We start from the raw sequence: 19,211 nt of genomic DNA on the forward strand, positions 1-19,211 counted from the left end.
CTTTAAGTTAACTTTAACCCACGACACCACATTACTGGCTTTACTTCACAGAGGTAAAATGGAAAAAAAAATAATCTTTATTATACTTCCCTATCTCTAAACAAATTTGTTTCAAGGCACTTTGCCGTCAGGTTCCTGTTTCTTCTATGTGTAATTCATGCGATTACCGTTGAAAGTCCATTAAGAAAGAAGCCATGCCTGTCACCAGACAGAAGAGGATGTAAAAGCACTTCATTGTTCCTGCTCTGAAGAAAAACAATTTGCCAGAGCCAGACCCCCCTCCCAGCAGTGCCAAGTGCGCGGTAATTTATTACCTCTGGATGTCTGATTCCAAGTGAAGGAAACTGAAATGTCGTACCTTCATTCATAACACCGTCTCATGGAATTATTTTTTCCGGATTCCTGGGAAGTTGAAATATTTGAGAAGAATATCAGGAACTGTTGTTTTAGCCTGTTTGGTGAGTAGATAATTGCCTTCCAGCTCTATTCTTTCAGGAAATGATGTGAGTGTCGCATTGTTCCTAGTCAGGGGCAGCAATGTTTTTTAACAAGATGCATACATATATATTTTTAAAAGAAACAAAACACAACAAAAACATGCAGTCTAAGCCACTGTACTAAACCAGACTTTCTGAATGTGGTGTAGATAAGAAGCTGGCCCAGACAACATGTCCACATTTCACATAGCTAAGAGCATTCTTTAGAAGGGATGTAAGCAACACTTTTTGTTGAAGAAAAAAAAATAAAAAAGAAAACAAAACCCTTTATGATGTGGGAGTAAAAAGTTCATTATGTTAAGTGATATCAAACATGAGCAGAAAAGACCCTAGGGAGAAATTATACTTTTTTATTGGATTCTGTGGGACAAACTAGCCTGGGAACTTGAAAGCACAGGGAAGGTGCACAAGGAAATCACATCATATATGAAGAATAATTTCTTACCGTGTGAAAATTATTTGGAAATAGTTTTCAGCTAAGGTTTCTCTTTATGGCAGCTGTTTCAAAGGGAGCATACTGAGGCAATGACCTACAGTAGCACTAATACAATAGCTGCTGGATAACCTCCTTGCAGAGGTATGTGGTCTTAGTCCAGTTCTGTCAACAGGCAAAATGTAATTAGTGCTGAAACTCATAATGACAGAGGCTCAGGTTGAGTCTCTTGCTCTACTTTGACTGAAGACAAAGGCAAAAATTCAACTCAGTTTTTGAATTTCAATTCAATTTTTGATAAAAGTAAAATGGGGCCTGGAAAAAGAGTAAAGAGGGAACTGCTATTTCTTCTTCAGGAGAGGCTGCAGAGGACACAGGGACAGCATACAAAAACTCTGCTATTACATTCATGCTCCAGTTTGACCACGACACACTTCTTTAGGACTTGCATCCTCTAAAAAACAAACAAAGAAAGATTTTGCATTTTGTGATCTGATGGCGATGGTGGCTGCCACCAGTGACAGTACCACCCACCACCCTACAGCAACCTGCTGCAGTGGGCTGCACCATCCATCTCCTCCCTACTTCAACATCTGGCTAAGAAACAAAAAGCCAATCATTAAACAGCCTTATTACATAAAATTCTATCTGTTCATGGATGCTTCAAGGGAAATTGCACTTGCTGTACCACCTGCAAATCACAGCTGCAAGGAAATCTTAAAGCATATTACATCCTGGTCACCCCACATTTTTATCTATCTATCTATCTATGGGGTTTTCACAACCAGAAACAGCAGCCTGTGTTTGGGCCCACTTCTGGGTACCTGGATATGCAAAAAGCCTTACACAAAATGAGAGAAAGGTACTGTCCTGCACTGCGTATCTGTGCAGCGTTTGTATTCCACACTGAAGAACATTGAACAGAACACGTCCCAGACAATGAATTCAACGCACGTGCCTAATACAATGAGCACCTCTGAACTTGCTCAGGACACAAATATTGAAGTCATACTACCTCCGACTGCTTTGTGATTCCAGAAAAGTTTTCCACTGTTGTGATGTATTGTGGCTGCCTATTCTGAAGAAAATTTTGAACCATTTAGTCTTTCATAGTTTAAAGGATAATTCCTCTTTAGGATTCCAAACACAAATTAGTTGTTTGAAGCCAAACTAAGCGTACTGCTGTAGCTCTACTTTATAATTTTTAACGTTGTTTAGTAAATATTTTCTAAATGATGGTCAGTTTTCTTTCACATCAGTACACTGGATGAATGCACAGTATTTCCTATTTATGTCATTCATCCTAGAAGCTTTCTAGGTGACAGTAACTATTGGAACAGATTTAAAGCCATCTGGAGAGGGGATTTTCAGGAATCGGAATTTATTTAATGAGGGCTGAAAACATCTGGAAAGGCCAAACTTGGGTCCACACATAAAGAACTTCCTATGACCTCAAGCAATCCGGAACTAAATATCCCGAAGCTAAAGCTACTGAAAAGTGCTGCGTGCATCCTAGAACATGTTACAGTGCGGGGCATTTTCACATAGCCTACCTTGGAAGAGCCGTGGCTAGGTACCACCCCACTGGCTTTGCAAAGCAAACTTGTAAATTTACTTTACAATTAACTCAAAGACAACTAAAAATGCTTATCCAGGTCCTGCAGCGTTTGCGGCGGCAAGAACAAAGGTTATTTTTCTCCAGATAACAGAATATAGGGACCATACGTCATGAAATGCTGGATAAATATATAGATTATGTCCCTCTCAAAATGTAGTCATGAGTAACAAGTGAAAGCCATAAATAGTGCCTTGGTTCCCACTGAATTCCATTGCACCAAGTTAAATACAATGTCTGTTGAAAAAAACAATGATACTCAGTTGCAAGTCTCCTCGTATCCACCCAGTGAATCACTAAGTAGAGAAGACTGAGGAAATGTTAAGGCTTATTTTAAATTACAGTATTATCCACCCGTCAGTGAAATTGTCTTGAAAGTTCATATTGAAAGGGTCAGCTTTTTCTTCACCATCTATGAAATGATGTTAAATAACAATCTGAACCATCCAGGTTCTGATTTGGCCCAGATAAAGCATTTCAGAAGGCAATCTGAAACCCAGGTGCATAGCTCTACCAGATTCCTAGTTAGGAAGCACTAGCAGGAATTCAGCAAGTCTTTCTTCTTTCTAATGCTCACCATTGTCTTGAGTAACTCTGTACCTACTTTGCTCATTACTATATATACAACTGCACCGGTACTGCATGCAATACTATACAGTCTCCAGAACTGGAAGGTACATATACGTGAAGTTACGTATTTCTAAAAGACTTCTTTCAACCCTTATAAAACTCCCTTTTTTTAATTGCCCCAAAACAGATTTAAGCATTTTTGACTTCTCCCTTCTCTTTTAAATGTCTATGTTACTTGGAATTTCTGAATAATCTTATGACTAAACTATTTATGAAAGTTGTGTTATTCATTAAAATCCTACCAGAGCAGCTGCAATCCCATCTTCTTGCAGATTCTGCTGCATCTTGACATACAGACCATAAGCTAGACCAACAGCATTAAGCGTACTGCTTCTTTACTACTTTGAAAGTTCAATAATTAAAAGAATTGGCCTGTTTAAAAAGTGCACAGTCTGACAATTTTGTTCACCTTTTTTTTTTTTTTCAGAAGTCCCTGTTTCTTTATTATGGCACAATCTCTATCAATGAGCATAAACCGTTGCCTCAAACCTTCAGAAAACCTGATCCACTAAACTGAACAGCAGTGTGCAAATGCAGATCTTGAAGGTTTCAATCTCTGACATCGAGTCTAACTTCAGAATATAATAAATCTTAATTAGAACACATTAGTATAGTGGACAACATTGTTCAGATCAGCACACTCTACATAAATAATTTTAAGAGTGGCCTGTTGAAAGATTTTCGAGGACTAATGGGACAAACGATGCTCGCGAGTAGTGTCATTTTTTTATTTAAAAGCATGTGGTTTCATCCACAAAATGTCTTGTACTTATACAAAATACTCTATTACAACCGAAGATAAGCATTTACACGCTGTACTTCATCTACAAACAGGCTTTCCAACTTTCCTTCTCAGGTTTGCACTGACACCTACTGGGGCATATTTGTAAATCTCAAAATCCATAGACTGGAGACACAAGAAGCTTTTCAACTCAGGAGTGAACAATATATGATTTAATTAGTTGGCTCATTCTGCTATATATTTGCTATTTAATTTGACTGCTGAAAAAAACTCCACAGTTTTTGAGGAAAGATTTAACAAGCCATAAATTAAAATATCAGAGAAGATGCAATGTTCCAGCTGTAATTATGGAAATTCTATAGAAAAAGTGTTACTTAGTGTTAGCATAGAAAGAAGCAGAGCAAGAGCAAATAAATAAGCTTTCTCCCTCCTTCCTAAGATTAAAAAAAAAGCAATAGGCCTTAGACAGAAAACATTCCAAGGAGAACAGCACATAGGTTCATTGTTAAAACAAGGCAGTGAAAACCAAAACAAACCCTTCAATATTTCTTCAGTTCCTCAGTTTGTTATTACTCCTAAACACAGCAGCAGCTGATTTCATACAGCAGTTCCAAGGAAGATACCAGTTTCTTGCTATGTATTCATTGGAATAAAAAGAGTAAGAAAATATTCCAGTGATTACATGACATCCAAACCCACTTCCAGTTACAAAGAACAGTTAAACCTACAGTCCAGTAAGCAAAAAGTTCTATGCGTATTCTGGCACAAAGACAGATTGCAAAACTCACTTGCCATATTGTTAAGTTAAATGCTGAGGAACCATTCCAGCTCCTATTGGAATCCGACACAAATTTCTATCAAGTTTAACAGGGATTAAATAAATTCTCAAGATTTTTAAAACTATGAAATTCAGTCATGTAAATATTGCAAGTATAAGGTAAAACACTTCCTTCGTGCACCAATGACATAAAAGTAACTTTAAAACTATTCATTTTTCTATTTATCCCCGATGGTAGAGACTATTGAATAACAAGAACTTGAATCTTACAAAGAAACCCACTGTGGAGCACTATTGTGTCCAGATAGACCACAGTCCCACCTTGCTAAAAAAATGCTGAAGACAGGATCTTTTTTATCCCTCAGATGTATTCTGTTTTGATATAGTATTAGACACATCAGGTTTGTTTTGGCTTTTTTAGCATCTGGACAGAAAAAATGGGTTTTCCTGTAAATGTCGTCAAGTTGCTTGAGAGAATTAAGCATTTCCAAGTACCTCAAAACCTACAGCATACCATATAAAAAAAGTGAAAGTTAATTAATAAAATAATTCAGCAACACATAGTTTTTATGTAGTCTCCACAATGAACAAGAGTGGGCAAAGAGGCAGATTAACAGAGTGCAAAGTGTTTTCAAATGATCTTCAGCACAAAAATACCTGTATCATTCTAAAAGAGGAACACATTTTCACCGTTAGTACTTAGAAAATTTCCAAAGAATCAGGAGCACACACCCCAGAAGATTTTAGAAATACTGCTTTATTTTCCAGTGAATATCCAACTTGCGACACTTGTATCATTGCTTAAAAGCCCTCAAACTGACAAAATACTAAAATCTACAGCTCCAGTGCACAATTAATTAGATATCTTAAATCTTAATAAAAATTATCAGTGCAAAAGTAAAAATGAATTCAGTATGCAGTTAAATGCAAGATATTTGGGCTTTGAGCAGGTATACATCAAATAATCTGGTAAGAGAGAAAACATTTTCAGCCTGTGCTCAAAACAATCAAAACTATTCCACACCCAACTCTAAAGACAGGCAAGAACTAACTTTTTCTTCTTAAATGAAAGCCTGAGCCTAGTTACAACATTCATCACGGGTACATAAGCTGAAAAATATTACAGAGGTCACCTTCTATTCAAACAGGGGTTGTTCTAAAGAGGCTTTCCTATTTTTCATGTGTGGGATACTTTTGAGACATCTATGTTTTTTCCGTCCACAACAGAGAACTAACAACATTCCAGCGTGCCCCAGTGTCGGCAAGTCCTCTTTTCGGTCCAGATACAGGATGATGATTGATGAAGCTGTTGGGCCGACAGTAGCGGGCAGAGCAGCTTGGCAGGAATTCAGTGTTATTGAAAGAAATCTCAAATACTTATTCCATCTCCTCTGCTAACTTTAATCACACTATCAACATGCTGCCAGGAACGGAGCCTTGACACCAAGCCATAAACTTACACAAGCAACCATTGTTGGCATATTACCCTTGCAATACAGGTAAAGGGTAAATTCTGTTTATTTTTACCTGTTTCCATTCTATATTGGACACCAGCTAAATTATGGAAAGATATTTTCTGTACTAACGGTTAGCTTGCAGCAAATTTCATTAAGGTACTATGTCTCATTTTGCTTGGTTAATGAACTGATTAAGTTAACTTCTTCAGTTACACCGCTGTTGACTGCAAGTTTTAAATATCAGAAAGCAATACAGGAGCTTCACATACCCTGCAAGAGTAACAGAAATAAGAAAGCAGATCAGTACTACAGGCATTTTACCACTAATCTGCTCGCTTGTTATACTGATAAACAAAAATCTTTCCTCAGTTGGTTTATAAAATTCTGACAAGCTTATCACAAGTATCTTATCATGAGTAAACCAACAGCATGTCAAATATTTAAGGTAAATAGTGTAGTAGCTACAAAGCTAATACAAAGACTGATACGCTTCTCATGATTACTTTTGTGCTCACTTTGGCTTTGCTTAGAACAGTAAAGCTTAAAAAAAGAGAGGCTTGAGACAAGAGAAAATAAATTGTTGTCCAACCTCAATTAGCCATATTTCTGCTGGTAAAAAATATTTAAATCTCAGCTCTACTTCACAATACTGAACATACAAACCAAAAATTGGAATTACAACTGGTTTTAAAACTCTGTTGAGATCTTTCATTGCTAAAGCTTCAGAGTAAAGTATTGCATAAAACAAGGTGGTTTTCCTGAAATCCATGAACAGGGTTTACAGTTTTCCCAGTGAATTCTCAGATAACTGTGGCTGGAACCTATTACACCTACTTTTTGGGAAAGGGCTGTGGCTGCTCACTGACATAGTTAGTATTACATTAGTCTCTGTTTTCCCAAACGATATGATACTCTCTGCAGATGGGAGAGAATTAGAGTTTGCAACTCCCTGAGCTGATGTAGTCACACAATGTAATTTCCAGTTCCACCTTCCAACAAATGAAGAAATACTGGCATTCCACCTGCCCTGAACAAAACAAGCATGGATAGGTACTTAAGTTGAAAGTATGCAAACCTTTTCTTCCCAGACAAAACCTGTAGAGCAAATACTCCTTTTTTATTTTGTGTTTCAGCTTTCCAAAAGAACATCAAGTCAGATGCAACTGAGTATTGGCACAAACCCAGCATTATTAAAAAAGAAAGGTCTTAAAAAGAAGCATATTTGGCCAGTTCCTTCTCCATGTCAGAATACTGCTCTTTAAGGCGCTCCATAGCTTTTCTGTGTTCTTCATCTACCTCCGCTTGTTTGCTTTGTTGTTCTTTCATGAATTCCTCCCAGTGGGCTACGCATTTCTCTTCACGAGCCACCCGCTTGTCTGCCTGAAGCTGAGAGGAGAAAAATTAGAAGTTTTAACAATAATTTCCAGATTAAAACAGAGAGTTTAATGAGATCTACATAGTGTTAACAGTACCAAAGAAACTGGGCTTTTACTTCATTAAAGTGAAACTAGCAAGAACACACACAAAAAGGTGAAACTAAAAAGGAAACATTTATTTTTATGAAGTATAGTCAATCCAAAACAAATTGTAAATTGTCTACAATATTATTAATGTGAGAGCATTAGCAACAATAGTTCTTCTATGCTACAGTCTGGTGAAAATTAAATAAATAGATGGAAAGACACTTTAAAGTTACTGGTTCACTTCTGTTGGCTACTAAAGATCCTATTTGTTGCATTATTTTCTCCTCTGACTACTGACAATGTTAAAAGTACTGCAAGCAGCTGGTAAAAGTCTGTACTATCTCACAAATATTTTCTTTTAAAATAAAGCTCTAATTTTGCGAACACGGTATTTGGTGCTTTTAGCTCCTTAGGTATGAAAAAAAAAAAATTAAAAAAAAATCAGTAAATGGACACTTTTTTTTTTTCCTTGTCTTTTTCCCCCCCTCTTCCTTTCTTGTGTTCACACAGGAAGAATTTGCCTACTGACACAAAGTGACTCAGGAAGTCCACTGTTCTGAAAGTAACCAAAAAATAAACAATTTAAACAAAGTGCATCTAATTTGCCCTTAAGTGGTCTTAAAGAACAGAGAATCTGCATCTAGTATAGCCAGCACAGGCAGGCCTGTGTTATATACGATACAGACTGAAAATGCACTGGAAGCGTTAGCATAGCTAATTTATGAGGAAAATAATTGGCCCACTATAGTTTGTATTTGCGAGTGCTAGACAAAATTTTAGAGCCTTATGTATGCCCATTATTTAGGTATATATGAATTACTAGAGCTTAAAGGGTACACTTCAACAGTCAAGACATTTGAGGTTTGATGTCAAATACATGTAAATAAAATGCTTCTGTGTTTCAGAACAAATTATGATGGTTAATAAAACATAAAAATTATATGTGAGCCTCCAACACAAAAAGGAAAAAATAGAATATAACAACATGGATATTCAATGTTTTTAAACTGTCAGTTTACGTTTCTGCTTTAGCCAGCTAGATCTCACTGTGATTCATGTCTTCCTTCATAAATAAGTTATTTTCCCCCTTACACTTTCATACTGCTTGGCTTCTGGTAAGTCAGATTCCTTTCACTCTCTTACCTTAAAATAAACAAATAAACTTTAAAAACTATAAAAAACCATAACAAATCTAACATAAATCTAGCTATCTAGAAAGAAAGATCATACACATATCAAATACGCATGTAAAAATGGGATGTACTTCTGTGGCTTGCTTGCATGCAGTATTAACAGTCTGGCCTCCTTAGATTATAAATGCTGATGTCACAATTAATCTAGGCACTTGTTCTTATATTTGCTCCATCTCTCAGCAAAAGAGAGAATTCATGCTTCTTTTATCTCCTTTTTTTCTCCTTTTTAATATATTAGCAATGATTATTTTTTACATACAGTACTTCTGTGTAGGAATAAATACTATCATACAGCAACAATAGACAGTAGCTGGGCCCCTGTATGTGACATGTGACATATTAAGAGACCAAGAATTTAAACTACCTTTGCTCTGATGCTTTGATACTGATGCCCAGGAAGCACTTCTGTCTTACCAGAGAACACAAAAATATTATATGCATTCTGAATAAATACATATCCATATTTCAGGAATGGAGAAGAATGGGTTTTTCTGAAATCCAGAAAGCACTTGCAGTAGTAAGAAATAACTTCTGATCTGTTAAAATTACTATTTTTTACTGTCCTAAAGAAGGAAATTATGTTTTCATGTTTGAAAATGCAGGTACAGTTGCAGGAGAAAGTAATCTCTTTTTCTCCTTAAAAAAAAAAAAAAGTTTGGAAGTTCAGTGTTAATTTTCATTATTTTTAAACTTGTAACTGCACGACCAACTGAACTATGTAAAGGATAAACTGAAATAAATTCTTGCCCATGCACAGTGAGCAAATCACTTAAAATGAAATAAAGATTTACAGAACTCTCAGATTGCTGAAAGTTTCTAATTACAAATTTCGGATTGCTGGTAATGATTCAAAACCCAGAAACAGACAGAATGATTTTTACGTTCAATACTTTTGTTTCCAGGGCTGCCACCTGGAGGAACTGTAACTTGTAAACTAATAAAATATCAAAAAGAACAGCACATCAAACATGAAAATCAGTACACTTTCACAGAACAGCCTTCTAGATTACAGCCTAATTTTAATTCCTACCTTTTGTAATTTAAAATTACTGCTAAAACAAACAAAAATCTGTAAAATAACTACAGTCTAAACTTACAAGCAAAAAGGCCAACCAGCCAAACAGAAAGAACACAAGTTCGTTCTGTCAGACAATTAAGTCTGCCCCTTAAGTCAGACTTAATTACAAATTAGAAAACAGCATCTAATAAGCCCTGCATAGCCATTTCAGAAAACAAGTAAAGTGCCACTGCTCCCCTCTTCCAGTCAAGAAGTGTCAATGAAATTGCTTTGGTATTTAATTGTGTAAATATACCAGTGCATGATAACAAGACAGAAGCCAATATTACGATACCAAGTTCAGGCTTCAGAACAACACATTTCATTTGTGGTAAAACCTCATGACTTTTGTAACACGGGAAACCTGCAGCATGAACTAAAGCACGCAGACAGATGTACCCGAGACAAGAGGAAGCCTTAGAGAACTCATTATACGGTACAACATTGGTATGTATGATTCATGGTATCGCTACATTATTTAGCCAGGAAGCAAAAAAGAGAGTCTCTATAATTAGCTATAAATTGTAATGTTTTAAGCATTAGACAACCCAATATTTCCCGCTATGCTGTAGATTTCTATTTGAACTAAAAGATTGTTTAACTGACAGCAACAGTACATTATGCTTTAGGCTTCTACTTATCTGTGTTATTGACTGGCACTTGCTGTCATCTATTGCACACACACAACATTTTTTTTACCCCACCTGAAAACCTGGCTGTTAATTTTGAAAAATTTGGATAGATTCTTTTGTTTGTTTGTTTAATCAGAGAATCATGTCCTCACCCCCCAACACTCTCAAAACTCCAGCTCTATCATCCTCTAAAGTTCCTAGCTCCAGACCACACTGAGACAGCTCTGTCCTGTTTTTGATTGCTGGCTATCCATTCTTTCAGGAATTTCTCTTCTCCAAACAGTATTTCAGCTGCTCTGCTAGAAGTTTCTTCAGTCACCCAACAGAACATAAGCCATAGCAAGCTGTTCACTTTTCACACATAACCTGAATACTTGTCCTCTATCTCTCTCTTTCAGTATAAGTTCATAAATACAAGGGTTTGGGAATCTCAAACTAAGCTTAGAATCTGTTCTCTGTTTGTAACAATCCCTACTACTTTTATGACTAATTTTTTTATAAGCTACTTAGACATCACTAAATTTGGAAGATTTTCAGCTTTTATGTTCATGTAAGAAGTTTAAAATAGTTTTGAGTTAACGTTTCATAATTTGGTTTAGATATAAACCAAAGCTTCTCTAAATTACAAACATAGTTGCTGCCTTATTAATTCCTCTTCTAGGAATTCCCTTTGGTGTGTTAGCAAATTTACATATTTTGGCAGTGACGTCTTTCATATTTCTTTTATATCAACACCTAAGTTCAGACATTAGTTATTTGGAAAAAATCTAAACTGATTATGAAACTATTTTTTCACTCAATAGTGCATATACTGCTTGAAGCTGAAAGACAGTAAAGCCTTCTTTTATACAGTATGGACTCACATGAGTTGGTTGTATTTACTCCCTGTTTTACTGCCATTGGTTATGCAAAAAATTAACATTTTTAAAAACATCAAAATTTTCAGTCAACTTTATTTCTAGTATTACTTGTACTATTTTTGCTGAAATTAAAGAACAAAAATGGAAAACAAAAATACGTCAAAAAATCCCACACGAAAAACCCCACCCCTTGAGAGAGACACAGGCTTTGAGAAATGTTATCATACCAGTTCATGCTACAAGTAATTAAGAGGTAAGACCATAATGGGAAGCGTTAGGTAGCTTCCAGTATAAGCCTGTACCCTTTTATATAAAAATATTTAAAATACAAAGAAAAGAATAAGAATACAGTACACAAAAAGCAGGTTTACAGAATTTCTTAAAGTCTTCTCTAGTTTCTCCCACAAGCTTGAAGTAATCCACAGCTGGAACGACCAACTAAATATTACTGATCTGGGTGGTAAGACTGCTCCCAGGGGATTCCACGAACGCTTCTTTCAATGACACTCCTGTAAGCACAAATTACTTTAAACCCTGAGTGAGAATGTGCTAGGGACAAAATGATTTCCCTTTTGTTACTTGGCTGACACCAGTAGCTGAAAGGAACTGTAAAGAATATAGTTAGTAAAGCAAACAATCTTACAATTCATTCTATACAGCAGAAATTGAATTAATTTGACTGAGGGCTGATAACACCAATTGCTTGACACTAGACCTTGACCAAACTCCATTATTTTTTCAGAACACGACTTTAAAAAGAAAAGAAAAATAATTTCTCTGTCTCAGCTGAAACCAGGACATTCTCAAGCAGCTGAACTATAGTGATACCTTTTATCTATAATTTTAAAAGTTACCTACCTGTTACTACTCACATTTGTAAAGTTTCAAGCCAAAAAGTCTTACTATACAAGCTTAAAGAAACACTACAAATCCTGAACAGCTATTAATATTGCTCCACTGCACATAAAAAAAAAAAGAGTGGAAATACACAGATATTTTTAAAAGAATAGTTACCATTCCTACCGTTGATTTTAGAAGTTATAAAAATTTTTATTAAAGTTTTACTTCAAACAAACAGTAGCAAAACTGGAAGAATTTTCTATTTAAGCTCTCTACCAATATCTACACTAGTGTTAGACACAAGCAACCTCTGTCAGGGCTCAGCAGTGTGCTGCTTGCACAGTACCAGTATTCAACTGCAACTGGATTGCCCATCTTCATCGATTACAAAAAGGAAAGAAAAACACGACTATCAGCTTACATAAATCAATGCGCAGCCTGTTTAGCGAGATGGCCACAGAAATGTCTTCAGTTTTTCTGAACTAAATTATTATAAATAACATTTTCAAGTAAAAAGATAACACAGGAACACAATCATGAAGGAGTAATGGGAAAACATGAAACTAATTTCTTGTATAATTTTCCAAATTTTAGGTTCAGAGCACACACATTTCAAATGAGCAAAGTGTAGCCAACTGAAAAGATTCCAATGATTCGCATGTTCCTATAATATAGCCCTTCATTAAATAACCTATCCACAAGTGAAAAACACACTTCCTTTTCAACAAGCAATATATACAATATATTCAATGTTCTCAGCTAACTAGGAAAGATTTACATTTCCATTCTGGTAGGTGAGTAGGTGTTTTTTGTTCCACAGAAACTGATTTTTTTATATTTAAGCTTTCCCTGTATGTGACAAATAGTATAGACCAAGCTAGGAGGGAAAATAAAGCAAAGGAAATAAAATTAAAAAATAGTTTCCATACATCAGGAGATTGTAGGAAGAGCTAGCGATCCATTAATTCTGCATCCCTAGAACACATATGCCACAACAGTTTGCATTTTATAAGTGCAGAAATCACCCCAAAATAAGTTTTACTGCAAGTATAGAAAAATGTGCGCTACACTGACTGCATCTACACTTGCTGTAGAAGCATAAGATTCTTATTTAGGTCACATTATAAAAATCTATCCATCCATCCATCCTTTACCTTCCTCTCTTCATGTTCCTTCTCTTGCAGTCTACGGATCATATCGTTGGCAGCTTGCACTGAAATAACAAATTGCAGTAGATCAGTCTGCTGTTCTAAATCAAAGGGAAATTTGCCTGAAAGGGATTTAAAAGACATGAGGCTGCTACAAGTCAAAGATATATTCCACTGCGTCACTTAACTCTGCATGAAAAAGAATTGCCAGCACTTGCAGAAAATGCTTTACATCGATAACTGCATGTAGGCATATCACCAAGTTCAACCCCAGTGAGCTCCAGAAGCCAAAAAGAGAAAGGCAGCCATGACCTCTTGTACCCATATTCCTTAGTGTTGCTGATGAGCTAGAGTACACTACTCAGCACCTCGGAAAACATCAAAAAACCTCTCAAGTCAGTAAGTAGAAACAGGTGACCAAGCTCTATGTTTTAGTCTGTTGCTTTTTTTTTTTCTCTTATTTTTTCTCCATCAAATGTAAAAACTGCTTTAGTATAAGCAATCTACATGGAGAGCATCCTTATGCAGCCTCTTCTCTCATGAGATGAAGCCTAGAAAAAACTTGTCATTGGAAACAGAAACTGTATTCCTACGCAAGTTTAGTTCCTAATTTATTTAACACTTAATTAATGCAGAATTTAATAAACTAACTTCCCCAAAGCAGTCATTTCTCCCACTAACACATCTGAGTATCAAGAAATACCTTACTTACTTATCATCATCTTAAAGCTGGTGACTTTTTACCCCAGGAGGCAGGCTCCTGTCCCCATGGGGACTTCCACTTACGTAACAGGTTCACTGCCCTTGGAGCTGACAAGGAGCTGGGAGCACTGTGAATTGGAGCATCTGGTGGCTGAGCCTGAGCCACTCAGGACCATCAGAAGATAGTGGCAACTGACAGTTGTAGCAGACTCCCTACGGCAGGGGACGGAGGCTCCCCACCTGTCGATACGATCTTTTGGTTTGCCGCTTGCCAGGAGCTCACATTTCACCGTTTCACACCTTCATCAGTGACCCTGCTGCTGGAGCAGAGTGCACTCTCAGCAGGTTTGCAGATGATAAAAAAACAGGAATAGTGGCTGATAGATTATACAGTTGTGCTGCCATTCAGAGGGACCCTGAGCAACTGGAGAATTGGGCTGAGAGGAATCTCATGAAGTCCAACACAGGGAAATGACAAACTCCTGCACTGGGGAGGAATAACCCCAGGCAGCAATGTACACTGAGGACCAACAACACAGCCTTGCAGCAAAAAACCAAAGGCCAACAGCATCCTGGGCTGCATTAGGAAGAGCACTGCCAACAGATGAAGGGAGGTGATCCTTCCCCTCTGCTCAGCATGGGTGAGGCCACACCTGTGGTGGTGTGTCTACTTCAGGGCTCCCCAGTAAACAAACCAGAGGGAGTGGCAAGTCCAGCACATGGCCACAAAGACAATTAAGGGACTGGAGCATCTTTCATATGAGGAGAGGCTGAGAGAGCTGGGACTGCTCAGCGTGGAGAAAAGAAGATCCAGGGGCATCTCATCAATGTGCATAAATAGCTGACTGAAGGGAATGAAGATGGGGGAGCCAGACTGTTGTGCTCATTGACAGGACAAGAGGCAGTGGGCACAAACCGAAACACATGAGATTCCATATGGACATAGGGAAATGCTTTTTTTCCAGTGAGAGTGGTGAAACACTGGCAGAGGTTGCCCAGAGAGGTTGTGGAGTGTCCATGTGTAGACATATTCAAAACCCAACTGGACACAGCCCTGGGCAACTGGCTGTAGCCGCCCTGGCTTGCACAGATAGGTTTGGCAAATGACCTTCAGAGGCCCCTTCCCACCTCAACCATTCTCTGATTCTACTACTAATGATGTATTGCACAGCTGACCATTAGCAAGTCAGGGAGTAATATCCTCCTCTCCATTTAGAAGGTATTAGAACATATGCCTTATTTGCATGACTAAATTTTAAGTTTCAAAAATTTTCCTGACATGGTTTTATGTATATAGTATCATCTACCATTTGTTATTCTGACAGATGCCATGTAAATGAGTTATAGGAAATTAAAAGTTTATACAACATGTTATACATAAAATATAACAAAATTCACACTGGCATGTTCTGACTGCATAAATCTGGCAGCTAAAGCTACATAGACACACTCCCTTGAAATACCTTTTTGAGAAGCTATCCCCCTAAATGAGTAAGAAAAAAAAAAGATACTGAAAAATCAGCACAACAAATTGTAAACTTTCTTTTAAAATCTGAGCAATAGAAAAAATATTAGATGGTTACAATGATGAAACTAGGATTAGCATACAACAATTAGTACTACTACCCTATTTGTAACTAACGATAATAATACCAGCACATTTCATAGCTATACAGCAGCAAGCTGTTTTAAATCACAGGGGGCAGTATTATGCTCTCCCATGGAAAAACTAACACAGCACGCTTGCAACAAACCAGAAAACAGAAATTTTGTCCGTGGCTTTAGTCAACATGGAGCACTATCCTGTTTCTATGTGAGCAGCAAAAGATTGAGCTGAAATAGCTCCTACTTAAATCAACAAAAAGCTTTAATGTGACCTTAGCAAGAGATGTGTTGGCTGGATGAATAAATATAAAAAAATGTTCCTGATGATTCCCTTTTAAAATTTCACAAAAATGAAAGCGAGGCACATACCATCCAAGGATGGTAATTTTCCCGCAAATAATATTTTGAATACAAACGATTTAAATTATTCCTCAAAATGATGCAACAAGGGAAATAAGAAGCAACATGCTTACATCTCTTGAATGCTTCATTCAAATTGTCGTGCATTGCCTGCTCACACTTCGGAAGAACGTGTTCATTCGTTTCAAAGATTGTGTTCTTTAGATTTTCAAGTACTCGTAGTTCTCGGAGGCCACGTTTTTCCTGCCAGAAGAATTGAAAGAAAATGAGTGACTAACAAGGAATTCTACTTTCCAAAATAAGATGGTTTCCCAGTTGATAAACCAATACCTTAACCTCAAAGACTATACCATGGTCTAATTATTAAAGTGTTACTCTACTTATTTAGCACAATTGACAAAACTAGTTTTGCGAAAAAAAAAGAGAGTAGCGCTCCATTCTTCACACCAGAATACAGGAATACTTCGAATGATACTTCTGGCCCTTGTGAGAACAGGTAGAACATACTAATGAGAACATTGTGTGAAAGAATGTGTATAGATAATTTACAGCATATCAGAAACACGAGAGAGAAACAGAGCTTGAAAGCATTGCATTTTTATAACTCAGCTGTTACAGGGAAATAACATAGCACTGATTTTCCTTGCTTGACGCCTGACTTTCCAGATTTAGCACGGTACAAGGTTAAAACAATGCAAGTAAAATTGTTTTTACTGAAGTAAAGCAACGAAGTCAAGACTAAAAAATAACACAGCTGACTAAAGAGGCAGCCTTTCTGCTGGCTCACTGCTGATCATGATTAATTACAAGAAGAACAAGCTCTTGCTTCATTGTTTACATTTTAAAACAAGTTAAAAAACCAAAAAAACACTAGTTTTTCTGAAGCCAGAGCACTACTCCTACTCTGAATTTCACCTGCACTTTCCTTTAGACAATGAAAAGGATTCTGAAATCTCCTCCAGGCAGCCACCTGCCCCCCTCTTCAGAGTGATGAGTAGAGTTGCATACAAGCACTCCTATACTGGAAATTGCTTATCATAAAGCAATTGCAGATAAAGAACACTGCATCATATGAAGTGGGCAATTGGATCACCAGACCTGCTTTATAACTTCAGAAATAGAGGCACAGACAAGTAAAGCTGCTTAATTAAACAGGTTCCAGACTTCCTGAATGCAAATCCACATTCTTTACACATTAGATGCTAATCATTGAGAGAAGCAGCTTGCGTCCTGCTACAACCAAAAAGTATCTGATATCTCAAAGTTAGAAACAAGTGTAATTTTTGGAAGAAATTTTAAGTTGCAAAAATGTAAATAATCTTCTGCTTTGCTATCTTCCCCCTCAAAGTATAGACCAGAAAAATTTCAATAAAAGATCAAAGAAAATATGAAATTTGTCTAAGAAACAGAACAAGGCTTTGGGAGTAATAAGAGATATATATGAATTATAAAGATATGAGTTATAATTTTATAGTTGAGTTCAAAATTTTCCTTCCTATGAAGGAAAAACATTAAACTATTTACTGTATCCTATAACTTATTTAGGGAAGGCAAAGAAAAGAAATCATTCCTTACGACTCTCAAGCCCATACAATACACATTTCAGGAGAGTTTAGTTCACAATGTTATTTGCTAAACCAGCAGAGAGACAAATTAGGCATAGTTGAAATATTAGCTACAATGGGGCGAGGAAGACATTTTAACATCATTTTTTAAAAACCAGCTCTGCACACTAGTAGTTTGAAGTATAATTATATTTTCAGGATGCATTTTAAGATTTTTAAATCCCATGTTCTTTAAGAATTAAAATCTACTCAGAAATAGCCTTTTGCTGACACAAGATCCTATTTTTCTAAGCTTCTGCTGCCACCCTGTGGAAACTGTCTTACACTTTCCAAGCAAAGTTGTATATACTTTTACACCTTCAGTACTTTAACCTTATTTGCAGCTGATCAGGTAACAGTCATTCAATTTTTAATGATTTTCTTACTTTGCACAAAGTGTTGCTCTTCTCTTCCAGAAATATTACTTTCGTTTGTGGAACAAAAATTAATGAAAAATCAAATTACAACTGTGCTAGCTGAATCCAGCTGAGGCACAAAGCAGTTTACTAATCAGATGTAAACCTATACCGGCCAACAATATTTTCCTTGAACCAACAGGACTTCTCCAGGACGTTGGGCCGACACCATTCTCCTACATCAATATTCCTGACAGTCTTTTACAGGAAAAATATTTATGCCCCTTTCAAAACATTTAAAATAAAAAGAGCTATATTACTGCGTCGTTTATGAAAGATGCAGACATATAGTATAGGTTTGTTAACTATTTTGGACAAGAAATACATGCCAAGTCTTTCTGAAGAAAATTACATACATATTATAATCTCTAATAAGATTTTTAAACTGTTTAAATTCTTAGACTCTGAAGGTTACAGCACCCAATAATATATAAATACTTACTTCAAATTCTTTAACAAAGTAACGTATTTCTCCCTGAATTACTGGTCTGTGATCCAGTAGTCTTGAATAGATTTCCCCAACATCTGGAAGATTAAAGAAAGTCGAATTTTCAGTTTTTCTCTCACACTCCATACTAGGCTACACAACACAAGGTATCACACCACACTTCAATGCAAACTGCTCATTGAATACATATAAAATCAAAAAAGCACCAGAATAACATTTGTAGGCTATCCTGTCTATTTAGCAAACCACCAACTTAGATAAAATGCCAAGAATCCATGTTCCAGGTGCCACAGACACCTTTCTGCAAAGGTGAACGTTCTCATCTGCCTCTCAGAACCCTCTGCTCCAAGTACAGCTTCCAGATCTAACAGTTAACGTTGGTAGAAATTGGATGCAGAGCAGAACTAAAGGCTGCAGCTCACTACAAAGGAAAACTGTTAGTATCTCCTTGTGTTCCTGGGCCAAAGACTTGAAACCTACTCTTGAAGAAATGTATTTTCAAAATAAACATGTATGAAAAATAGGCTTGGCTGTCATAGAGAAAAAAATCCAAACCATTAAATTTAAAAGCACTCTGAGAGCACAGCAAATAAAAACTATTTCAATAAATAGTGGAGCACCTCCCATAACGAGGACGGGCTGAAAGAGTTGGGGTTGTTCAGCCTGGAGAAGGGAAGGGTCCAGGGAGACCTTATAGCAGCCTTCCAGTACCTGAAGGGGGCTACAGGAGA

General features: G+C 36.7%; 1 protein-coding gene across 1 annotated transcript in view; it reads right to left on the bottom strand.

Annotated features, from left to right (window-relative positions):
• Nucleotides 1–7,358: 7,358 nt before the first annotated feature.
• BLOC1S5 (biogenesis of lysosomal organelles complex-1, subunit 5, muted) overlaps nt 7,359–19,211 on the bottom strand; it is a 12,381-nt gene continuing 528 nt past the window's right edge. Inside the window, exons 2-5 of the mRNA XM_010087637.1 lie at nt 18,475–18,612; nt 16,126–16,255; nt 13,352–13,410; nt 7,359–7,538 (exon numbers count right to left, since the gene is read on the bottom strand). Of these exons, the coding sequence (XP_010085939.1) occupies nt 7,359–7,538; nt 13,352–13,410; nt 16,126–16,255; nt 18,475–18,612 (507 nt within the window). The remainder of the gene's footprint in view (nt 7,539–13,351; nt 13,411–16,125; nt 16,256–18,474; nt 18,613–19,211) is intronic.

Source organism: Pterocles gutturalis, unplaced genomic scaffold (assembly GCF_000699245.1).
Source record: "Pterocles gutturalis isolate BGI_N339 unplaced genomic scaffold, ASM69924v1 scaffold21986, whole genome shotgun sequence".
Classification (NCBI taxonomy): domain Eukaryota; kingdom Metazoa; phylum Chordata; class Aves; order Pterocliformes; family Pteroclidae; genus Pterocles; species Pterocles gutturalis.